General features: G+C 37.3%; 1 protein-coding gene and 1 pseudogene across 3 annotated transcripts in view; both read left to right on the forward strand.

The window, feature by feature from the left end:
- LOC146664582 (uncharacterized) overlaps positions 1-17,508 on the forward strand; it is a 41,201-nt gene extending 23,693 nt beyond the window's left edge. Inside the window, exons 12-38 of one of the 2 annotated variants that reach the window (XM_085411754.1) lie at positions 359-619; positions 985-1,236; positions 2,526-2,786; positions 4,696-4,956; positions 5,329-5,577; positions 6,368-6,628; positions 7,002-7,250; positions 8,101-8,361; positions 8,732-8,992; positions 9,662-9,919; positions 10,275-10,547; positions 10,808-11,077; positions 11,177-11,440; positions 11,944-12,204; positions 12,334-12,588; positions 12,974-13,240; positions 13,465-13,725; positions 13,814-14,065; positions 14,272-14,541; positions 14,646-14,909; positions 15,168-15,425; positions 15,795-15,882; positions 15,983-16,036; positions 16,248-16,335; positions 16,732-16,822; positions 17,096-17,172; positions 17,375-17,508. In XM_085411754.1, the coding sequence (XP_085267880.1) occupies positions 359-619; positions 985-1,236; positions 2,526-2,786; positions 4,696-4,956; positions 5,329-5,577; positions 6,368-6,628; positions 7,002-7,250; positions 8,101-8,361; positions 8,732-8,992; positions 9,662-9,919; positions 10,275-10,547; positions 10,808-11,077; positions 11,177-11,440; positions 11,944-12,204; positions 12,334-12,588; positions 12,974-13,240; positions 13,465-13,725; positions 13,814-14,065; positions 14,272-14,541; positions 14,646-14,909; positions 15,168-15,425; positions 15,795-15,882; positions 15,983-16,031 (5,606 nt within the window). In that variant the 3' untranslated portion in view covers positions 16,032-16,036; positions 16,248-16,335; positions 16,732-16,822; positions 17,096-17,172; positions 17,375-17,508. The remainder of the gene's footprint in view (positions 1-358; positions 620-984; positions 1,237-2,525; positions 2,787-4,695; positions 4,957-5,328; positions 5,578-6,367; positions 6,629-7,001; positions 7,251-8,100; positions 8,362-8,731; positions 8,993-9,661; positions 9,920-10,274; positions 10,548-10,807; positions 11,078-11,176; positions 11,441-11,943; positions 12,205-12,333; positions 12,589-12,973; positions 13,241-13,464; positions 13,726-13,813; positions 14,066-14,271; positions 14,542-14,645; positions 14,910-15,167; positions 15,426-15,794; positions 15,883-15,982; positions 16,037-16,247; positions 16,336-16,731; positions 16,823-17,095; positions 17,173-17,374) is intronic. The other variant, XM_085411755.1, reaches the window with a different exon arrangement.
- On the forward strand, positions 17,167-22,669 carry LOC146664583 (receptor-type tyrosine-protein phosphatase eta-like; annotated as a pseudogene). Its single transcript, XR_014912474.1, has 6 exons — positions 17,167-17,176; positions 17,375-17,509; positions 19,161-19,277; positions 20,670-20,830; positions 20,950-21,085; positions 21,178-22,669. The product of XR_014912474.1 is annotated as a receptor-type tyrosine-protein phosphatase eta-like (transcript).
- The last annotated feature ends 2,854 nt before the right edge of the window (positions 22,670-25,523 follow it).

Raw genomic sequence — 25,523 nt, forward strand, 5'->3', positions numbered from 1 at the left:
GTAGGGTCTTTACTAAAGTGCTTTGAGCTAACTAATTTGGCTCTATTTAAAGAAGATAAAATTGAATAGAATTGACTTCTCATGCAATTACCCTCTACTCACAGAGCCTAAATTAGTCAGGGATCTCATTGTCACTGAAATGAAAAACTATGAGAGCTGCAGAGTTAATTTTACTGTATACACATAAGATATGCAGGAATTCAACATCTGAATGAATTTGTAATCAGTGTTTTTCAAATGCTGTCCCTTAGGTGTTCTTTACTAAATTTGCTTCATATTTGATGGTGTCATTTTCTAATTTTAAAATATATTTATGTCAGTTTTCGTGTTTTTGCATCTTCCTCTCTGTAACACACAGAACCTGAAAAAGTGAATGATCTTACTGTCAGTGAAACCAGGACGTCCTCTATATTTCTGAACTGGACTGAGCCACAGGGTCAAAGGTCATTCTATAGAGTAGAGTGGACAGATGGAACAATAAACATGAATAAGACTGTGACTGAAACTAAAGTAAATGTCACTGAGCTGACTCCTGGAGTGAACTACACTTTCACTGTCACAGCAGTGGCTGGAGATAACAATACACAAAGTGACGTAGCAACACTTTCTCAATACACAAGTAAGATGAAGAGTATGACCATTTCTGATCTGGGGTCTCGTGCTCTGTACTGTGTCACTGTTTCATTTTATCTTGTAGTTTATTATTTGTCAACTTTTTAGGATAGTTTTTTTTCTAGTGAAGCAGTTACTTCAAAAATTATAGAAATTATTGTGACTTGAAAGACTTCAAATCTAAAAACACTTTTTATTCATGTGTGACATGGGTTTTTTGTTAAAAAGCATTTTATGATTTATTCACATATCCTCTCAGGTCTTTCTTAATTCAGTCCTCTTGGTTCTTACCTGTTGCAGTCACTGCTTATTGTTCTTGGCTCAGCAGTTCTTTTGTTTTCTTGTTCCTCCTCATGTACTCTCCACTCATAGAGTCTGAAGTAGTCATGAGTCTCTCTGTTGTTAACGTCACAACATCGTCAATTTTTGTGAGCTGGACTAAACCAGTGGGAAACAGCTTCTTCTATAAAGTACAGTGGACAAACTTCTCTGTAAATGTCAATGAGACATTTTATAATATTATTAACCTGACTGCTGGTGTCCAGTATGAAATAAATGTCACTGCAGTGGCTGGTGATGATAATTATACTGAAGGACAGAGTGCTACTGTCACCAACTACACAAGTAAGCGAGCATTTACATGTTTTCATACTGTGAATTAGTGACTGTCTGCTGAGAATATCTGGTAAAATAAGGAGTCTTCTATCATCATAAGATAAGTTAAATTGAAAGGAAAGTAGAAGAAGAAATCCAGATGTAGAAGAAGAAGCCCTTTGAAGTGAGAAGGTTGGATCTCTCACCGATGTGTCCTCATATAACAGCTGTAGTTGTGCTCACTCTGTGTTTGAGTAACAGCTCCAATAATGGTTTGCATTTCTTTTGTACGTCTAGTTTAGATCTTCCTCTGAACTTCCAGCTGCATGAAATGTTACAGGGTCAGCATGTTGCTGCTCGTGTGTTTTTACTGTAACTTTGAGACAGAGAAGACTTGAGCCAATATTTTAATTGTTACCCATGTAGTGACTTCTCCCTTACAGAGCCTGAAGTAGTCAGATTACTCAGTGTTACTGCTTTCACAACGTCCTCTGTATCACTGAAGTGGACTGAAGCAGAGGGAAACAGCTGCTTCTATCTTGTAGAGTGGACAGATAGACATTTAAATGAGAATCACAGTGTGAATAACACATAAATAACCATCAGTGCACTAACTGCCTGTATGCAGTACAGATTTAGAGTTACTGCAGTGGCTGGTGATGAGCAAACTACGGGAGCTGCAGAGTTAATTTCACTGTATACAAACAGGATGTGCAGGAATTCCCATGCATTTTTTGCTCAAATAAATTCTACAATGAATTAATGATTCAGTCTAAAAAATGATCAATCTGTCTCTATTAGTGTTGTATGTAACACAGGCCTTTAAGGTGGCAGATGGTTGCCACTACCTGAGCCTGTTTCTGCTGGAGGTTTCTTCCTGTTAAAAGGGAGTTTTACCTCCCTACAGTCACCAAGTGCACAAAGGAGGCTGTTTGATTGTTGCCGTTTTCTCTCTTTTAATGTAGGGTCTTTACTAAAGTGCTTTGAGCTAACTAATTTGGCTCTATTTAAAGAAGATAAAATTGAATAGAATTGACTTCTCATGCAATTACCCTCTACTCACAGAGCCTAAATTAGTCAGGGATCTCATTGTCACTGAAATGAAAAACTATGAGAGCTGCAGAGTTAATTTTACTGTATACACATAAGATATGCAGGAATTCAACATCTGAATGAATTTGATATCAGTGTTTTTCAAATGCTGTCCCTTAGGTGTTCTTTACTAAATTTGCTTCATATTTGATGGTGTCATTTTCTAATTTTAAAATATATTTATGTCAGTTTTCGTGTTTTTGCATCTTCCTCTCTGTAACACACAGAACCCGAAAAAGTGAATGATCTTACTGTCAGTGAAACCAGGACGTCCTCTATATTTCTGAACTGGACTGAGCCACAGGGTCAAAGGTCTTTCTATAGAGTAGAGTGGACAGATGGAACAATAAACATGAATAAGACTGTGACTGAAACTAAAGTAAATGTCACTGAGCTGACTCCTGGAGTGAACTACACTTTCACTGTCACAGCAGTGGCTGGAGATAACAGTACACAAAGTGACGTAGCAACACTTTCTCAATACACAAGTAAGATGAAGAGTATGACCATTTCTGATCTGGGGTCTCGTGCTCTGTACTGTGTCACTGTTTCATTTTTTATCTTGTAGTTTATTATTTGTCAGCTTTTTAGGACAGTTTTTTTTTTCTAGTGAAGCAGTTACTTCAAAAATTAATGAAATCCTTTTTACAGGAAGACTTCAAATCTAAAAGCACTTTTTATCCATGAGTGACATGTTTGTTTGTTTTTTACCAAATTAAGTTTTTGATTTATTCACATATCCTCTCAGGTCTTTCTTAATTCAGTCCTCTTGGTTCTTACCTGTTGCAGTCACTGCTTATTGTTCTTGGCTCAGCAGTTCTTTTGTTTTCTTGTTCCTCCTCATGTACTCTCCACTCATAGAGCCTGAAGTAGTCACGAGTCTCTCTGTTGTTAACGTCACAACATCGTCAATTTTTGTGAGCTGGACTAAACCAGTGGGAAACAGCTTCTTCTATAAAGTACAGTGGACGAACTTCTCTGTAAATGTCAGTGACACGTTTAAGATCATTACTAACCTGACTGCTGGTGTCCAGTATGAAATAAATGTCACTGCAGTGGCTGGTGATGGTTCTACTGAGGGACAGAGTGCTACTGTCACCAACTACACAAGTAAGCGAGCATTTACATGTTTTCATACTGTGAATTAGTGACTGTCTGCTGAGAATATCTGGTAAAATAAGGAGTCTTCTATCATCATAAGATAAGTTAAATTGAAAGGAAAGTAGAAGAAGAAATCCAGATGTAGAAGAAGAAGCCCTTTGAAGTGAGAAGGTTGGATCTCTCACCGATGTGTCCTCATATAACAGCTGTAGTTGTGCTCACTCTGTGTTTGAGTAACAGCTCCAATAATGGTTTGCATTTCTTTTGTACGTCTAGTTTAGATCTTCCTCTGAACTTCCAGCTGCATGAAATGTTACAGGGTCAGCATGTTGCTGCTCGTGTGTTTTTACTGTAACTTTGAGACGGAGAAGACTTGAGCCAATATTTTAATTGTTACCCATGTAGTGACTTCTCCCTTACAGAGCCTGAAGTAGTCAGATTACTCAGTGTTACTGCTTTCACAACGTCCTCTGTATCACTGAAGTGGACTGAAGCAGAGGGAAACAGCTGCTTCTATCTTGTAGAGTGGACAGATAGACATTTAAATGAGAATCACAGTGTGAATAACACATAAATAACCATCAGTGCACTAACTGCCTGTATGCAGTACAGATTTAGTTACTGCAGTGGCTGGTGATGAGCAAACTACGGGAGCTGCAGAGTTAATTTCACTGTATACAAACAGGATGTGCAGGAATTCCCATGCATTTTTTGCTCAAATAAATTCTACAATGAATTAATGATTCAGTCTAAAAAATGATCAATCTGTCTCTATTAGTGTTGTATGTAACACAGGCCTTTAAGGTGGCAGATGGTTGCCACTACCTGAGCCTGTTTCTGCTGGAGGTTTCTTCCTGTTAAAAGGGAGTTTTACCTCCCTACAGTCGCCAAGTGCACAAAGGAGGCTGTTTGATTGTTGCCGTTTTCTCTCTTTTAGTGTAGGGTCTTTACTAAAGTGCTTTGAGCTAACTAATTTGGCTCTATTTAAAGAAGATAAAATTGAATAGAATTGACTTCTCATGCAATTACCCTCTACTCACAGAGCCTAAATTAGTCAGGGATCTCATTGTCACTGAAATGAAAAACTATGAGAGCTGCAGAGTTAATTTTACTGTATACACATAAGATATGCAGGAATTCAACATCTGAATGAATTTGATATCAATGTTTTTCAAATGCTGTCCCTTAGGTGTTCTTTACTAAATTTGCTTCATATTTGATGGTGTCATTTTCTAATTTTAAAATATATTTATGTCAGTTTTCGTGTTTTTGCATCTTCCTCTCTGTAACACACAGAACCTGAAAAAGTGAATGATCTTACTGTCAGTGAAACCAGGACGTCCTCTATATTTCTGAACTGGACTGAGCCACAGGGTCAAAGGTCATTCTATAGAGTAGAGTGGACAGATGGAACAATAAACATGAATAAGACTGTGACTGAAACTAAAGTAAATGTCACTGAGCTGACTCCTGGAGTGAACTACACTTTCACTGTCACAGCAGTGGCTGGAGATAACAGTACACAAAGTGACGTAGCAACACTTTCTCAATACACAAGTAAGATGAAGAGTATGACCATTTCTGATCTGGGGTCTCGTGCTCTGTACTGTGTCACTGTTTCATTTTTTATCTTGTAGTTTATTATTTGTCAGCTTTTTAGGACAGTTTTTTTTTCTAGTGAAGCAGTTACTTCAAAAATTAATGAAATCCTTTTTACAGGAAGACTTCAAATCTAAAAGCACTTTTTATCCATGAGTGACATGTTTGTTTGTTTTTTACCAAATTAAGTTTTTGATTTATTCACATATCCTCTCAGGTCTTTCTTAATTCAGTCCTCTTGGTTCTTACCTGTTGCAGTCACTGCTTATTGTTCTTGGCTCAGCAGTTCTTTTGTTTTCTTGTTCCTCCTCATGTACTCTCCACTCATAGAGCCTGAAGTAGTCACGAGTCTCTCTGTTGTTAATGTCACAACATCGTCTATGTTTGTGAGCTGGACTAAACCAGTGGGAAACAGCTTCTTCTATAAAGTACAGTGGACGAACTTCTCTGTAAATGTCAGTGACACGTTTAAGATCATTACTAACCTGACTGCTGGTGTCCAGTATGAAATAAATGTCACTGCAGTGGCTGGTGATGGTTCTACTGAGGGACAGAGTGCTACTGTCACCAACTACACAAGTAAGCGAGCATTTACATGTTTTCATACTGTGAATTAGTGACTGTCTGCTGAGAATATCTGGTAAAATAAGGAGTCTTCTATCATCATAAGATAAGTTAAATTGAAAGGAAAGTAGAAGAAGAAATCCAGATGTAGAAGAAGAAGCCCTTTGAAGTGAGAAGGTTGGATCTCTCACCGATGTGTCCTCATATAACAGCTGTAGTTGTGCTCACTCTGTGTTTGAGTAACAGCTCCAATAATGGTTTGCATTTCTTTTGTACGTCTAGTTTAGATCTTCCTCTGAACTTCCAGCTGCATGAAATGTTACAGGGTCAGCATGTTGCTGCTCGTGTGTTTTTACTGTAACTTTGAGACAGAGAAGACTTGAGCTGATATTTTAATTGTTACCCATGTAGTGACTTCTCCCTTACAGAGCCTGAAGTAGTCAGATTACTCAGTGTTACTGCTTTCACAACGTCCTCTGTATCACTGAAGTGGACTGAAGCAGAGGGAAACAGCTGCTTCTATCTTGTAGAGTGGACAGATAGACATTTAAATGAGAATCACAGTGTGAATATCACATAAATAACCATCAGTGCACTAACTGCCTGTATGCAGTACAGATTTAGAGTTACTGCAGTGGCTGGTGATGAGCAAACTACGGGAGCTGCAGAGTTAATTTCACTGTATACAAACAGGATGTGCAGGAATTCAACTTCTGAATCAATTTGTAATCAATGTTTTTCAAATGCTGTCAGTGTTTTTCTCTCAATCTTGTTATTTTTGCATCTTCCTCTCTGTAACTCACAGAACCCGAGAAAGTGAATGATCTTACTGTCAGTGAAACCAGGACGTCCTCTATATTTCTGAACTGGACTGAGCCACAGGGTCAAAGGTCATTCTATAGAGTAGAGTGGACAGATGGAACAATAAACATGAATAAGACTGTGACTGAAACTAAAGTAAATGTCACTGAGCTGACTCCTGGAGTGAACTACACTTTCACTGTCACAGCAGTGGCTGGAGATAACAGTACACAAAGTGACGTAGCAACACTTTCTCAATACACAAGTAAGATGAAGAGTATGACCATTTCTGATCTGGGGTCTCGTGCTCTGTACTGTGTCACTGTTTCATTTTTTATCTTGTAGTTTATTATTTGTCAACTTTTTAGGACAGTTTTTTTTTTCTAGTGAAGCAGTTACTTCAAAAATTAATGAAATCCTTTTTACAGGAAGACTTCAAATCTAAAAGCACTTTTTATCCATGAGTGACAAGTTTGTTTGTTTTTTACCAAATTAAGTTTTTGATTTATTCACATATCCTCTCAGGTTCTCCTTAATTCAGTCCTCTTGGTTCTTACCTGTTGCAGTCACTGCTTATTGTTCTTGTTCTAACAGTTCTTTTGTTTTCTTGTTCCTCCTCATGTACTCTCCACTCATAGAGCCTGAAGTAGTCACGAGTCTCTCTGCTGTTAACATCACAACATCGTCTATGTTTGTGAGCTGGACTAAACCAGTGGGAAACAGCTTCTTCTATAAAGTACAGTGGACGAACTTCTCTGTAAATGTCAGTGACACGTTTAAGATCATTACTAACCTGACTGCTGGTGTCCAGTATGAAATAAATGTCACTGCAGTGGCTGGTGATGGTTCTACTGAGGGACAGAGTGCTACTGTCACCAACTACACAAGTAAGCGAGCATTTACATGTTTTCATACTGTGAATTAGTGACTGTCTGCTGAGAATATCTGGTAAAATAAGGAGTCTTCTATCATCATAAGATAAGTTAAATTGAAAGGAAAGTAGAAGAAGAAATCCAGATGTAGAAGAAGAAGCCCTTTGAAGTGAGAAGGTTGGATCTCTCACCAATGTGTCCTCATATAACAGCTGTAGTTGTGCTCACTCTGTGTTTGAGTAACAGCTCCAATAATGGTTTGCATTTCTTTTGTACGTCTAGTTTAGATCTTCCTCTGAACTTCCAGCTGCATGAAATGTTACAGGGTCAGCATGTTGCTGCTCGTGTGTTTTTACTGTAACTTTGAGACAGAGAAGACTTGAGCTGATATTTTAATTGTTACCCATGTAGTGACTTCTCCCTTACAGAGCCTGAAGTAGTCAGATTACTCAGTGTTACTGCTTTCACAACGTCCTCTGTATCACTGAAGTGGACTGAAGCAGAGGGAAACAGCTGCTTCTATCTTGTAGAGTGGACAGATAGACATTTAAATGAGAATCACAGTGTGAATATCACATAAATAACCATCAGTGCACTAACTGCCTGTATGCAGTACAGATTTAGAGTTTCTGCAGTGGCTGGTGATGAGCAAACTACAGGAGCTGCAGAGTTAATTTCACTGTATACAAACAGGATGTGCAGGAATTCAACTTCTGAATCAATTTGTAATCAGTGTTTTTCAAATGCTGTCCCTTAGGTGTTCTTTACTAAATTTGCAGCATATTTGATGGTGTCATTTTCTAAAGTTAAAATTATAGTAATCTTAGTGTTGTTATTTTTGCATCTATCTCTCTGTAACTCACAGAACCTGAAAAAGTGAATGATCTTACTGTCAGTGAAACCAGGACGTCCTCTATATTTCTGAACTGGACTGAGCCACAGGGTCAAAGGTCATTCTATAGAGTAGAGTGGACAGATGGAACAATAAACATGAATAAGACTGTGACTGAAACTAAAGTAAATGTCACTGAGCTGACTCCTGGAGTGAACTACACTTTCACTGTCACAGCAGTGGCTGGAGATAACAGTACACAAAGTGACGTAGCAACACTTTCTCAATACACAAGTAAGATGAAGAGTATGACCATTTCTGATCTGGGGTCTCGTGCTCTGTACTGTGTCACTGTTTCATTTTTTATCTTGTAGTTTATTATTTGTCAACTTTTTAGGACAGTTTTTTTTTTCTAGTGAAGCAGTTACTTCAAAAATTAATGAAATCCTTTTTACAGGAAGACTTCAAATCTAAAAGCACTTTTTATCCATGAGTGACATGTTTGTTTGTTTTTTACCAAATTAAGTTTTTGATTTATTCACATATCCTCTCAGGTCTTTCTTAATTCAGTCTTGATTCTTACCTGTTGCAGTCACTGCTTATTGTTCTTGTTCTAACAGTTCTTTTGTTTTCTTGTTCCTCCTCATGTACTCTCCACTCATAGAGCCTGAAGTAGTCACGAGTCTCTCTGCTGTTAACGTCACAACATCGGCAATTTTTGTGAGCTGGACTAAACCAGTGGGAAACAGCTTCTTCTATAAAGTACAGTGGACAGGTGGAGGACCAAGTCCCTCATTAAATGTCAATGAGACATTTTATAATATTATTAACCTGACTGCTGGTGTCCAGTATGAAATAACTGTCACTGCAGTGGCTGGTGATGGTTCTACTAAAGGACAGAGTGCTACTGTCACCATCTACACAAGTAAGCGAGCATTTAAATGTTTTTCATACTTTGAATTAGTGACTGTCTGCTGAGGATATCTGGTAAAATAAGGAGTCTTCTATCATCATAAGATAAGTTAAATTGAAAGGAAAGTAGAAGAAGAAATCCAGATGTAGAAGAAGAAGCCCTTTGAAGTGAGAAGGTTGGATCTCTCACCGATGTGTCCTCATATAACAGCTGTAGTTGTGCTCGCTCTGTGTTTGAGTAACAGCTCCAATAATCGTTATAGTTTTATCTCTAATAGGGTGATATTTTAAAACTTCTATATTGACATTTTTTGCAATATAGGCTAGAAAAAAATAAAAAAGACTGAATAATACAGAGGATGAGATTGTACAAGTGCTGATCTTTAGTCAGATTGTCTTTATCTAATTTTTATGACTTAAATGAAGGTGAAGCTTAAACTGCAAAGTCAAGTAGCCGCTTGTGTCGTTACTTTTAAACTCCCCTAAACAATGAAACAACTAAAATCAATCAACTTCTTCTTTAAATGTTAATATAAACCTACTCAAATTAAAGCTCTACACTTCATGCCTTATCCATAATTTCGAGTAGTGAAGGAAATTAAAATATATTTACAGTATAGCTGTCCAAACGTTTGGACATTTGTTGTGTTATTAAAATGCCATTTACATCTTTATTCTACAGGGCCTGAAAAGCCTGGGAACATTAGTGTTACAGAAGGAACCAACACCTTAAGCATCAGCTGGATTTTGCCTCGAGGAAACATTAGTTATTATCAGGTCAATATATCCAATGAAAACTTAGTGTTTACAAACTCCAGTCAAACAATGGCCACAACAACCAGTTTCACCTATTTAAAACCCGGGAGACTCTATAATATCACAGTTACTGCTTTTGCTGGAAACTTCTGGAATACATCTGACCAGGTGTCATTTGCCACTGGTAAGCCCAACAACCTAATATCTTTTCTTCATCACCATGTTTTTTAAGACCCTGAGAACAACTGTGGATACCATTAGAATGCTTCAAACATGAATAATGAGATTCTTGTGATAATAAATGTTAAATTGGGTACAAAAATATTATATTCAATTGCTGTTTTCAAATGCGTTATGCAGAAACACCTAAACAGTTAAAAACAGAAACAACAACAAAAAAACTGTGTAGATAAAGGTTGGCATCCTATCTGGAAACATAGGAGTATACTTATTTTATTACATTTTTATGGGACTGAACTGTTTTGTACTTCTTTAAAATAGCAAAATGACTTTAAGATGGTGTTATTTGTACCCTTTAGTTCCCAAACCTCCTGGGTCCATCATCTTTAGTAGGCGGAGCAACTCCTCACTCCAGCTGCAGTGGGCAACACCTGATGAGATGATCGGAGCTCCAGGCATCATATACAGTATCACCTATCAGGCTGTGGGTGGTCTCAGTCAAAACACAACTTCCACTCAAAATAACACTTTGCTTTCACTCCTTGACTCTGGAACCAATTACACTGTAACAGTAAAAACTACTGGACCTGGAAATTTAAGCAGCACGATTGTTCAGAATTCTTCTTTTACCTGTAAGTACAACAAAGAGAAAAACAAAGCCGTCAGACTGTCTGTTTTTAATGCATGGTTTTACTGGCTAGCACCTAGGAACACTTCATATTAATCAACATATAATATGAGTGTTAGTGTTGGACAGTTTATTGTTAAGATATAGAGAGGAAATATGGTGTGAAGAGTTTGGTATGACATGTAACATGGATCTTTGATGTAATAAGTGCAAATCATTTAACTTCGGTTGTTTAACATTGTTTTCCAATTTGTCTTTTTTTAGTACCAAACCCAGTGAGGAATCTAATAGTCAGCCCTGAATCTACTACTTCACTAAATGTGAACTGGTCAAATCCACTGGGGGTCAAATCGTATTATATATACTTAGTTGACACTTACAATGACACAGGAGGACTTATTTACTCAACAAACATCACCAATAACAGCATTTCTGTACTGAATCTAAGCCCAGGAACTAACTACAGTGTCGCAGTCAGAACAAAAGCTGCAGAAGGAAGTGAATCTACGGTGGAGAAGGGATTCAGTTACACAAGTAAGAACTAAGATATAAACTCAGTCAAACTGTTGAAGTATCAGTGCTGTTTGGTCTGTGTTTTGTCACTTGAATACTTCAAACTGCAAATTTCTACAGTGCCCAAACCTGTGACCAACATCACAGTGGAGAGTGTGACCACGACCTCCATCAAGCTAACGTGGTCCAGACAAAATGATTACAAGCCTTCCTACTCCTACCTGGTCATAGCGAGACAGAGTGGCAGCGAGATAAAGAATGATTCGACAAAGAATGAGACGTACACCTTCTATAATCTGACCTCTGGAGAGCTGTACACATTTTCTGTGTTCACGGTTATAGCAGGGGTCAAATCCACAGAGGAAAATACACAGAGTTACACAAGTATGTCTTAAAAATCTCTGAAATGTGCTTCAAAGTCAAGTCTTCCTAATCCATCTTGCAATTTATAGTGATCCCCAACAGACTGTCAGAGCTTGGTTATATGTGATATTGTATTATTTATATGTATAGCATTTTTTTTTTCTTAAAGGGGAACTGATAAGAGAAAAGAGTTCCAGGCACCACAGGCAGATATAGAAGCTTCAGTAAAGCTGAAGCCTACAATTTTCATAAAAAATTTTCCTCCCTGTTTGACAATCAGTAGCTGTTAGCTCGATACCTTTGCTCTTTAGTTTCTATCCTTTCTGTGAAAGGTCTCAACCCCGAGCCAAAATATAACATTATCAGGGTTTTAGTGATGGTATATAAACTTCTAAAAGTAAATCTTTAAACATGTTTTTGGTCAGAAAACAAGTAATTTGGTCGACATTTTCTTTGTGTTACTACTCAGCCCCTATTAGTCCAATACTAATGTTCATTTAATTTGAATCTTCTTTTTTATCCAGTGCCTGAAGCAGTCTCAAACATTACAGCCGTAGGAACCACAACTAGCCTTTCAGTGAGCTGGACACTGGTGACAGGGAAGGTCTCCAGTTACAGTGTTGTGCTAAATAGTGCTGGACAGTTAGTGAACAGCACGGATGTAAACAATCAAACTACAAACATAGTCTTTGTGGACTTGACACCAGGAGTAATTTACTGTGTCCAGTTGATCACCAAAAGTGGACCTTTTCAGAGTAACAGTTCACGTGTCTGCGACGCAACTTGTGAGTTTCATTGACAATCTGACTTCTACCTCAAATTGTATATTCAGCATTTTTATCAACACCTATTTTAAAAATACATGTATTGTTTGAATTAATCAATCAAATAATCAAATCCTTCTCCTTCTTCAGTTCCCAACCCTCCTGGCTCCATCACAGTGCAATCTCAGACTGTTAATTCCATCAACTTCACCTGGGCCCTCCCACAGAACATGAACCACAATCAATACAACTTTAGTGTCACCACCACTAACAACACCTTTGTGACAAAAGACAACTGGTTCCTGCTGGGAAACCTCCCATCTGGAAGCCCCTTCAATATCTCTGTTGTTACTGTGGGTGTGATGGGATATAAAAGTACATCAGTGACAACAGTAAACTATACCAGTGAGTAGACATACAGCTGATGAGATTGTGATTGTTATGGTGGATTTTCCTGGTTTTTTTATTATTTTATTTTTATTGAGTTTGTCAGAGTGAAAGAAAAAGGATAGAGTTTATTTTGACTGGTACACTTTGTATTTGTTTTTGTTTGTTTGTTTTTATTTGTTTTGTTTACTTTTTTGGGATGTAGTGACAACAAAATGTCATTCAGACAGATTTTAAAATGTTTGGAATCAATTGTCTGTGTACGACATGCATAGATGTAATGCAAGTGTCCTTTTTCTAAAATAGTAATATTGTTAATACTATTTATCGTATTTCTTTTTCCTCTGAGTGTGAGGAACATGTAGCAGCAATCACAGGTTTTTCATCTGTCTCATTTTCTCAGGACCATTTCCTGTATCCAATCTGACTCAGACAGAAATAACTACAAATGCAGTGACCTTGGTGTGGGCACAGCAGGAGAGCAAATTAAGCTACTCTTACTGGGTGCAGGTCACCAACGAGTCCAATGTTACTGTAAACGAATTAAATGTGAACATAACAAATGCAACAATCAGAAATCTTCGTTCTGGGAGCAACTTCAACTTCACTGTCACTACACTGACAGCAGATGGCACTCAGGCAGATCCTGTGACAGTGTCTTACTTCACACGTATGTACAGTATATGTTGTCAGAATCTCTGCTTCTCCTGGAAATCCACGATACTAAACTCAAACTAAATCAGTAAAAACAACCAAAGTCAGCAACCATCAAAAGCTGAGCTTGGGTAGTTTATCATTATTCCAGTGAAAGAGAGCTGTTATAAGAAAAGTGCTGTTCATGTGCCTATAATATTGCTGTTGTTATTATAATAATAATTCCTCCTGTGTTTGTAGGGCCATACGGTATTACTGAGTTGAAGGCTGAAACCACAAACACAACTGCTATAAATCTGAACTGGACGAAGCCAGCTGAGTACAGGGATGACTATAAATATCGAGTTGCTACATCAGGCTGTGCCTACAAAAACAACACCCTGGGACAAGAAACCATACAGATCTCAGGCCTCGACCCTGGGACCAACTGTACCTTCTGTGTTTCTGTCATGGCAGCAAATGGCATTGAAGGACAAACAGTCTGCACTTCTCAGTACACGAGTACGACTCAGCTGCCCTTTCTAGTTTTCTTTGTCAGACTATCATTGTTGACATGTTTTAATCCTTTGTTCTCTCATCACATCAACAGAGCCCGAGACAGTACAGCCCACTATCTCAGGTCATTCGAATAGTTCCATCACAGTGACATGGACGAAACCTAAAGGAAATGTGGAGCATTACAGTTTGCAGCTAATACGTAATACAACTATTCAATCCCTGAACTCTTTGAATACATCCTATCAGTTTGAAAACCTGTCAGCTGGACGAGCGTACAGCGTCATGTTAACCACAATAAGTGGACCCTTCAATGCGTCATCTGAACTTGTTACTAACGCCACTCGTGAGTAGAATAAATGTCTTCAATTTTGAGTGTAGTCACATTTATGTTAATATGTATGTATGTTTTTATTTACTTCAGCAGGTTTTGAGAATTGAGGTGTTACTGATAGTGTTTAATTTGACACTACACTAAACAACTGTAAAACAAAATTAATTAAAACAGTGAACACTTACATAAGGTAACATGTTGCATCCCCCTTCCTCCAGTCCCTAACCCTCCTGGGACGATTGAGATCCTGAATAAAACAACGAGCTCCATTGAAACTCGATGGATAGAGGCGTCTCTGATGACCGGTGCTAATTTCTACTACCTGCTGACTTACACGTCATCCCAGCAATCCAACAATATAATTACCACAAACACCAGAATGAACATCTCTTCCCTGTCTTCTGGGACTTCCTACAACATTTCTGTGAAAACTGTGGGGGAACTGGGATTTCAGAGTGAGACAGTTTATGTCTACATGGTCACAACAAGTAAGGCTTTCATTTCTGTAAAGAAGTATTGGAGAAGTTTGGGCAGTCTCCTCTTTCATTATTACTGTATGAATTAACTTTAATATCTCTCTAATGTCTGACAGGACCACAGGCAGTGCAGGAGCTCACGGCCACTCCAGGAGAGACATACATCACAGTCAACTGGACCAATCCACCTGACTACAAGAACAGCTATAAATACTTTTTGTCCTGGAATCAAACTAATTCCCAAATGCAGAACCTCATAGTTACACAAACTAATTATACTATCATTAACCTGGAACCTGGTCAGTGCTACAGTATTTATGTCACCACAGAGACCTCTGATGAAACACGGGGTGCACCAGTAATGATCACCAAATGCACAAGTACGGACACTAAGTAATAATTCTGCAAAATTTTGTCACCTATCTTTTACATATGAAAAATGTAATTTTGATGATTCCACTATCACCAATATCAGTGCAAGATAACTGAACAATCTGTTTTTGACAAATAAAATTTTGTCAAAAACAGATTTTGTATTTTCTTTAGATATTTGATAGAAATATTATACTTTAATAGAACTGACAGATTTGTTCATTAGAGGTGTTCTGTTTTTTCCTTATTTCTGTTTCATGCTACAGATGCAAGCCCAGTGACAATCTTAGGCTGTCAAGGTCCAAACGACAATACTGCACAAATCATCTTGTCATGTACCACACCCCATGGCCAACACACTGGCTTCCAGATGATTGTAAATGGAAACAACATCAGTGCAACTGCATCTTGCAATTATACCATTTCTGGCCTTAACCACAATACTATATATAATGTGACTGTGATAACTCTAAGCCATGGAAATCCCAGCATTCCTGTGTATCGCGAGTGCTCAACAGGCATAGGTAAGGCTTTGTGTAATAATATTAGTGTTCTAATGTACTTAAAAACTAGAGTTTGAGATACATAGAGAAGCCTTTTATAGAAAATACCAGTTCCTAATAAAATCCTTTTTCCTTAATGGTGCTCAAAAACATCTATGCATTCATTTGTCTGTGACTGCTTTTATTGGTTGAGCTGTAGTTGATAGTACACTTCTTTTTTTTTTTTATCAAAGAGCCAGTAAATTCTGCTAGCTAGGTGCAATCGAATGGTGTCACACACAATAGTTTCATACTACAGATTGATCCAAGGATGTTTAACGACTCTAATTTTACGACTGCCTAATGAAATCTTTCTTCATTTCTCTGTTACATTTTTTCCAAACATTGTAGCTATCACTACTATTGCTGTTGCTGTATCAGTAGCAGTTTTTCTCATTCTCTTCAGTGTCCTCATCGCCTTTATTATCTACTGGAAAAGGTTTGCCACTATCACCAGTGATAAAAACATGTTCATTAAATATCCGTGTATATGAATAAATTCTATATTTACAGTTTATATACTTTATCTGCTCCTATAGGCTAGCCAAAAAAGAATCACCAGACATCCAGATTGAATCTTTAAGGTAAAATTTGTATTTTTATCATTTTGTTGTACTGTATGTATGATATACTTAGACAACAATTGTTCCTCTAATTGCTACTTATTCTTCTTTTTTGCATTTTTTATAGAGCCAAAGTGTAAGTACAACATTTTTTAACTCTCAAAGCTTCAGCATATCTTCCAAATATTAATTCTTTCCTGAAAGCACCTTATCACTCTTGCCTAAACTTTGGTTTGAGCAGAAGTGTGGCCGTGAGTGTGGAGGACTTTGAGGCTTATTACAAGAAGCAGAGAGCAGACTCCAACTGTGGCTTTGCAGAAGAATTTGAGGTAAATCCCCAAAACTGAATATATTAACTGACTCTTGATTTGTAAATATACTTATTCATAGTAGAACAATTTTATTTTTATTTCTTATTTTAACAATTTGTGTTCTAGACACACTCACCAGTGTCAATGTCAGTATAACAGCAATAAATCATTCCTGGTACAGCTTTACAGTATTACTTACAGTGCTCCAAAAGCTTTTTGCTGCCTGAAAAGAGACATCTTGGAGAGGTGCAACTGAAACAAAATCAAATGTAATTACTGTTACCAGAATGAGCCAAAATAATACTGAAATGTAATGCAAAGGGCAAAAAAAAGAAAAACTACCCGGAAAAAGTTTCATTTGCTTCTCTGGTACTCCACATGTAGCCACCAACTTTTTTTCTCTGTATTTTAAAGGACCTGAAGGTTGTTGGCACAGCTCAGTCAAAGTTACATGCACTGAATGTGGAGAACAAGCCTAAGAATCGCTACAACAATGTGCTTCCATGTGAGTCACTTTAACAAATCCATCTCTGCTGCTTTGACCATAACACCCTCACTCTTTAAACAATATCATTGCCTGCCTTACAGCATCTGCTACCATTTTAGTTTGTGCCTTGAACCAAAAAATAGCATGCATCTATTAATGCATAACAGTGTAGGAAAATAATTTCTAATACTTTTTTTTTAACAATAATAATTTTTAATTCCTTTCATGCTCATTACATTTCCCTTTAATTTCATCTCTTACATTTCATTTACCCTCTTGTTCACCTCCTAGATGACTCTTCTAGGGTGAAACTTTCCATTCTCCATGGAAGTCCGTCTGATGATTACATCAATGCTAACTACATGCCGGTGCGTACTGACACTTTTTGAGGCAGCTCTCTGCCACAGTCATTGCAGCATCAGCAAGCATCCTACTGAGCAATATAACTTTGCTTCTTGACATTGCCATTTGTTAAACGTTTCTGCCTTCATGTAAACTCTGCTTTGAAAAACGTCTCAGAAAAATCCAACTTGCTGTTTCATGTGGTTGAGCTCACATTTTATTTGGCAGGGTTACAACTCGAGGAAGGAGTTTATTGCAGCTCAAGGTCCTTTACCCACCACGGTCAACGATTTCTGGAGGATGATCTGGGAGAAGAATGTGCAGACTCTGGTCATGCTGACACGCTGTAATGAACAGGGACGAGTGAGTATTAACAAAAACACCACAACTAGCAGGACAAGCATGTTTATAGTAGGGATAGACTGATCTGATATTACGTGTCTGAATCGGTCCAATACTGACCTAAATTACTGTATCGAATATTGGAGAGAAATAAAAAATGTAATCCGATCCCTTAAATCTCACAAAACTTGCGACGTGGCATAACTCAGCTCATAACCGTAGCACGTTGGAGCACGTGATAGAGCGGCTGTGGCGTGCGAGACCTGTTGGTGATCTGGTTGAGCATTTGGAGCCTCGCTACCAACCCGGCATTTCATCTCCGTGGAAGTTATCCCAGAGAGAAGTAGAGCAACTGTTTAAGTTCATCTCTGAATGTTAGTAAATGTTAAAGCATTCCCATGTTAAGCTTATCAACCGATATACATATATGGAGCGACTGCCTCTTTCTCCCCCTTCCTCTCCTGCTGCTACTTCAATCATCTGATCTTGGTGGATGTAAGCTGTAATTTAATGGCAGGTTTACATAACCCCACTCTATACACCTGTATGATATCAGTGTGACCACAGTAATCCCACCCACTTGCTGCCCAAACTTTTTGTTTGCAATGGACAGCTAATCAGAAGAAAGTTGTCATAAAGGGAACGTGACCACGAAGGGACACCGTTTAAGACATGGGTAGTATCAACACCAGGTGTCAGATAAACGAGGGTTATTTTGATCATTCAGAATGAGTCTAATAGAGGCCAAGAATGAAACAATACAGCTGAGGAAAAAGTTAGAATCCCTGTGATCTATTCATATGTTTCCATCTATACCAGGGGTCGGCAACCTTTTTGATGATGAGTGCCGTCTAAAATGTCCTCAGAAGTCAATGTGCCATATGATTGCATTGGCAATAAATTTAATAACGCTCTATACAGTCATGTGATGTTCCCCTGTAGCTCTAGTAGGGCTGTGCGATATGACCAAAATCTCATATCCCGATATAATACATCTATCGTCCCGACTACGATATAAATCACAAAATTTTAACATTTTCTGTAAATTCTGTGAATCTCGGGCGACTTGCATGAAGTGTTTACAGCTGGACGTCGTGTACCTGGAGTCGAGTGTTTTAACAGATGCATAAACGACACATTTTTAGTCATAAGTTGTAATGGCTGCCGTTTTCTTTGTGAGTATTTATTACACGGCGTGCTGTGGTGAAAAGCCTGTTTTAAGGTTTATTTTTGAGCTTCTGACAGCTCTTTTTAGCTTCTCATCCGTAAACACTCTGCAAACTATTTCATGTGATTCAGTTTATTTTGAAAAGTCTCAACAGGATCTTGAGCTTTCTTGTGAAAGGTTTGTATGGGAAATAAACAAGCTGACACGCGATGGTTTTACCGTCGTTGTTGCTACGACAACGCGTAAAAACATGCTCTTTTCCGTCTGTAGTGTGGTTACATTAAATATAAGAGAAAGAGAGAACTTTAAGAAATTAATATAGCCACTGCAGTGACACAAAACGTTGAAAAAATATTGCCTTAAACTTTTTATTTTGCGACACCACGAAATAAATGATAGCGTAAAATGAAACGATAGATGTTTTTACAGTGTTTTTTTTTTATGTAAATGTTATTTTTACAATGTTTGCAGGTTTTTTTTAAAGCTAAAACATTTCCTTTCCAGGTAAAATGTGAGCAGTATTGGAGTTCTGGTACCAAGCGGTGTGACAACATCATTGTAAAAGCAACCTCTGAAATAACACTTGAGGACTGGACCCTCAGGGACTTTGACATTAAAAATGTGAGTGGTTTTCACATTGGTTTCAATATTGTTTTGTCTATATAGTGTCAGTGCTAAAGATAAATATACTACAATAATAGAAGAAAGCCCAACAATTACACGACCCCCTATCACCAAGCATTTGGTAACAATGGGAAGGAAGCATACTTCATACAGCATATATCCATATTTGTAAATTATTTTTGTAATAAATATTTATCATTTTTCAGAAGTATTTTTAGGAAAGGGAGAAACCTTTAGATTGGAAAACCCTATGGTCCCTGAATATTTAACATGGTTTACAGTAGGCGTCCTGCAACCAAAATAGACTACCTATTAAACTTTCCAATGTCTTAACAAATCTATGGTAATAACAAGGTCAGTGTTGACTGAAGTTCTCTCTGTTTACATCTATATAACTAATACTTTGTATCTTTGATTGTTGTAAAAAGGCGCTTTTGCTTTAAAACATAAATCCTTGCAACACATTTTTGTCATGTTGTCCAGTTACCGTTTGAGGTATGTGGTAGTGATGTATCAGTCGAGTATGAATCGGGTCTTAGAGCCGGCTCTTTGAAGTGAACGATGGGAGCCGGCTCCTTATCGCGAGCCGTGTTATTTATTTATTCATTTTTTTCCTTTCTCTTACCCTCCCTCTCTCTTACCGAGCCCTGCGAGGGACATGGGAGAAAAAAAATTAAGATGAACTCGCAAAACTTCAAACTGGTGCAAGAACGTGTCCGAAAACGTCGGAGCACTTTTGTCAATATGTGATGTCTTGATAAACCGAGCAGATATTTGAAGTTTACACAGCTACGTTCTTGCCTTATCTTAAGTTTATTTTGTGAGCCAGAAAGTAATATTAAAACTAAGTAGCTATCGCCATAGTTGGAAACTGGAATTGGCCCGGCCTATCCCATAATTCATAGCGCGGCCCAGCCAATTCCAGTTTCCAGCAATTGCGGCATCTTCTATATTTTATTGTGTTGTGGTTTGAAGTGTTTTGTGTTTTTTCACTTTAAATTTGTTGAAACAGAAAAAGCTGAACATTTAAATAGTTAAAAGTTGAATTGTAAATAGTTGTTTTTTGTAATATGTTTATATGTTTTAAAATTTATTTTTTACATTTTATGTGAAGTGAATAAATAAAAGCATATTTATATAATAAACATGTATAAATAAAAAAACCCGCTATTTTTTACATTAGTAATTCATTTTGTGCATAACTTTATATTGTTATTGACAATAAATTAATTAAAGCAACAAAACAACCTAAAGAGCCAGCTGTTTATAGTGGGCCGAGCTGAAAGAGCCAGTTCTCTAAAAAGAGCTGGAATTCTCATCACTAGTATGTGTTATTGTGTCTTGAGGATCTTCAGCTGTTTTGAGGTGCTTCGCTGTTTTGTCCTTCAGGTGAAAACAGCAGAAACCCGAGCAGTTCGTCACTTCCACTTCACAGCATGGCCAGATCACGGGGTACCAGAAACCACAGAGCTCCTCATCAGCTTCAGACATTTAGTCAGAGAGCACATGAACCAGTACTCAAAACACTCGCCCACAGTGGTCCACTGCAGGTTTGACAGAGCACACATGCAAATACACTCACAACTTTGTATTTATCCAGTGTGACCTGTTTTCAAAAATATATATATATATATTTATATATCTGTGTTTCTATGTTCTTTATGATTAGTGCTGGTGTGGGGCGCACAGGTACCTTTATAGCCATAGACAGACTGATTTTCCAGATTGAAAGAGAAAATACAGTGGATGTGTTCGGCATTGTTCATGATCTGCGCATGCACCGACCGCTTATGGTGCAGACAGAGGTAGGAATGTTCACATTCACTGTAGTGTGTTGTTTGACGTGATGAGTAATATGCCATATCTCAATGAACTTTTGCATTTGACATATGTGCAGGACCAGTATGTGTTCTTAAACCAGTGTGCTTTGGACATCATCCGGTCGAGAACGGGGACCAATGTGGATCTAATCTACCAAAACACCGCGGCAATCTATGAAAATATAGGCCCAAAAAAGGGGGCTCCCAAAAACGGATACCACAACTCATAGGCCCAGAAGTCCATCAGTTCTTCCATCTCTCTTCACTTTTAGAAAGAAACTGAGCAAATATCTGTGAAGGAGAGGCTGTGAGCACATTTTCCTGGATTTATTTTTATACCTTTTAGGCTTTTGATAACAGTCATCTAGCTTCCTGGATTCAAACTCAGATTATTTGATATTTATTTGTTACGATTTATGAATGTTGACAGTGGACGAAACTGTACGTAGAGCTGCAATAATGGATTGTGTGTCTTGGACACTTTGCTATAATTGTATATTTTTGTATTGCTCAGATGTTTTATAAATGCTTCTTAATACTGTATATGACTCACTGATAATTAGATCTTTTTGCTCAGGTAGTGTGATGGATGCTGTACAGGTATTTTTGATCAGGAAAAACTTATAATAACCTTTGCCTTGTATAAAACAAATGCTGTTATGAAGACAGTGTGCCTTTTAAAGAGTTTTTTCCACCAGTTCACCAATAGGTGGCACTCTTATGTCTTCAAATGGAAAAGACAGACATCTGAAATTCAGCTGTCTGTTTGTGCATATTTTAAGCCAACATGAACTCTGCAATGTGTTTAAATGAAGGAGCCTTTTGCACATGTATGCACTGTATTGTGAATAATGCACTGGATGCATTTGTCTTCTACACTGTCTACTATGGAGATGTTTTTTTCAGTAGCATTAATATTTTGGCCAGTGCTTTGTAGACTGTTCGGATTATTTCTTTATACATACAATACTTTTATTACAATTTTATTTTTGCAATTTTACTTGCCTCAATAAAAAGCTCAGGAACTCAATTAAACTAAACATGTTCCTAGCATCTATGGTGTTTGTACTTTGACGAACTTAGTCCATTTTTTTCCTTATTTTCTACGTTGTGCATTCCTCACAGAAACTGTAATGTTATGTCACTTCCTGCTACATATCCGATCCTTGTATGGAAATACTGTGATGTTAAAATGGCCAGAGAAGTGCAGGCTTAAAGGACAGGATTTTCCATGAGGCAGATACTTTACTTTTTTAAAGATAATTTAGTAAAAGAGTACGCCTGTAGATATTTTTTAAAACGTATTTTTATTTTATCATAGTGTATTTAAAGCTATTTTAAGCATTTGGGTTTTAAATGAAAAATATGTATAATAATTACTAAGGTTTTAGGATATTTTTTATGATGCTTGATGGTACAATGTGAAAATATATATAGAAAAAGGCAAGGATTCAAATTTTGTATACATTTTAACCTGTCATATGAAATGGGATTATATATATTATAAATTCTGGAAAATAGGGGCGTAATACTCCTCTTATTGTTTAAATCCCTCAGCTTCAATATGATTAAAGATTCATATGCTTGCTTTAATGTTACCTCTGGACAATTGTGAGTTTGGATCTATTTACAAAGCTCATCACTCAGAAAATAAACAAACTGCACACTGTGTCACAGCTACTGCAGCATGTCTGATAAACTCATTATGTATATAGTTTCCAAATTGTTTGAGTCAAATGGAAGGATCAAAAGGACCAACACAATACATGACTGCATGCTACAGAGCAGGATTGAGGTGTTACACCTTTGAATTATTCAATTTGAGGTTGCAGGTAGATAAGTGCACCCTCAACGGATGAATAAATAATACCATGTCTGTTTCTTACTTTGTAAGGAAAAAGCTTTTCACAAGGAGACTTTGACAGTTTTACAGCTCAGCACATCAGGCCTTCTGTTGCAAGACTTTGTACAGTATTGAGGTGGTTTAAAAGACCACTTTTTGTACACAGCATTGTTTTTCTACAAATGTAAGATTTTTTCAGCATGTCAGCTTAAATAGGCCTGCAGTTTCTCAGGCTTCTACTTTTTTCTCCCCCACTTCCCGACATAATTTCTGTCTCATGCCTCTCAGGTCCATAAGTTCGATGTTTAAAAAGTAGATCTGGCATTTGAATGCCCCATTTTGAACATAAATCCTGACCTGCAATTGGAAAATTAAAATAGAACAAAAGATAACTGGGTGATCCAAATTTAATAATAAAAGACCTCAAATGCTTATATGCCACAAATCCACCATAATGGATTACACTAGGATGTTTTTTCTAACCTTCTCTGAAATTGAATATAAAACAACAGTAAAGAGAAAATGAAATATTTGTCATCTGATCTAGGCAAAGGTACTAGACCACTCTTTTTCACTACAGTTTAAATATGGCCATTTCTATGTAAAGACCAGGGATTAGAGTTAGGTCCATATATATATTTGGACATAAGTTCTGCTTTTTGCCTGTTTACTAAGACATTTTCCGAATATAGTTAATGGACATGGACATAATGTGCAGACTCCCAGCTTTCATTTGAGGGTATCCACATTGATATTGGATGAAGGGTTTAGGAGTTAATTTGAGGTGTGGTGCTTGCATTTTGGAAGATTTTGCTGTGAACAGACAACATGCAGTTAAAGGAGCTCTCCGTGCAGGTGAAACAAGCCATCCTTAAAATGCAAGAAAAGAAAAAAACATCCAAGAAATATTATGAGTGGAAAAATGTAGAGTTTGGTACATTCTGAGAAAGAAAGGAAGCACTGGTGAACCAAGCAACACGAAAAGACCTGGATGTCTATGTCTATCATCCACCATCATCTATGGTGGATGATGGTGGATGGCAAAATCATTTCCTTGGTCAAGAGAAATCCCTTCACAACCAAGTGGCCAATCAATATCCAAGTCTAACATAAAGAGAAGACTGCAAGAAAGTAAATCCAGAGTTCCACTGCAACTGCAAGCCACACATAAGTCTCAAGAATAGAAAGGCTAGGTTGGACTAGGCTAGATTTGCAGAGGCAGTGCAAGGGCTTGGGTGTGCACGGCTGCCAGTGGCACTGGGACGCTAGTGTTCATTGATGATGTGACACAGGACAGAAGCAGCTGAATGAATTCTGAGGTGTTCAGAGACATGCTGTCTGTTCAAATCCAGTTAAATGCAATCAGATTGATTCGGTGGTGTTTCATAATGCAGATGGACAATGACCCAAAACATACAGCAACCCAGGAGTTTGCTAAAGCAAAGAAGTGGAATATTCATGAATGGCCAAGTCAGTCATCTGATCTTAACCCAATTGAGCATGCATTTCACTTGTTGAAGACTAAACGTCAGACAGAAAGGCCCACAAACAAAAACCAGCTGAAAGCTGCAGCAGTAAAGGCCTGGCAGAGCATTAACCCTTGTGTGGTGTTCGTATTTTTGTTACTCAGCCAGTGTTCATGGGTCTGGTGGACCCGCTAGAGTTTTGGCTTTCCAAATTAACACTATCAAACAATTTTATGTTAAATTACTCAACAGATGTTTACTTCATCCCAATTACAAGACATATGAACAGCAAACATGGTTAATTTTTTCCCTTTACCTTTGTTAGATCACATTTATGAATTAATGTGCTTCTCGTTTTTCTTTTATATAAAATGTTATAAATAAATCAGTTATAATCAAGTGGAGTGAGTGGAAAGACACAACACATTTACACGTGAAAAAATAATTAATTGTTTAATTTTTCTTTTGAAAAAAACTGAACACGGGTCTCACAGACCCGAACACCATACAAGGGTTAAAAAGGAGGAAACCCAGCATCTGGTGATTTCCATGAGTTCAAGACTTCAGGCTTCAATGCCAGCAAAGGGCTTTCGAGTATTAGAAATGAAATTTTTATTCTTAGTCTTTTAATTTCTCGATTTACTTTTGAAACCCTAAAACTAAGGGATTGCGTTAAAAAAATTCCTCACACTTTTATGCAATGTTTTTATTCTACCTAAAAAATTAAAGTTGAAAGGCTACACTTAAGGTGCATTTGAGTTTTTTCATTTGAATTTCATTCTGGGAAATCTGTCCAAATATATATGGACCTAACTGTATGTGCAAATATGAATTATACATTTATAATAAAAAAATTGTGTGAAAATGTTTGCTCTTATAATTTTTCTGCCAAGCTATATGAACACTTCACTGCGTCTGAGAGTCTTTATCTTTACTATCTACATTTATCTAATATGAATATTTAATGCTAAAATTCTCTGCAACATCTTGATGAACTGAGACTCTAGATTTGAGATCGAACCAGATTAGCATGTATAGATCTTATACTTTATTTTTTCTAATTTCATTTAGATTTTTATTTATAAAAAATATGCCCAATATGTGATCTGGATGA

Source organism: Rhamphochromis longiceps, linkage group LG7, assembly GCF_057381845.1.
Source record: "Rhamphochromis longiceps isolate RC_006_pf linkage group LG7, R_longiceps_female_GT1.1, whole genome shotgun sequence".
Taxonomy (NCBI): domain Eukaryota; kingdom Metazoa; phylum Chordata; class Actinopteri; order Cichliformes; family Cichlidae; genus Rhamphochromis; species Rhamphochromis longiceps.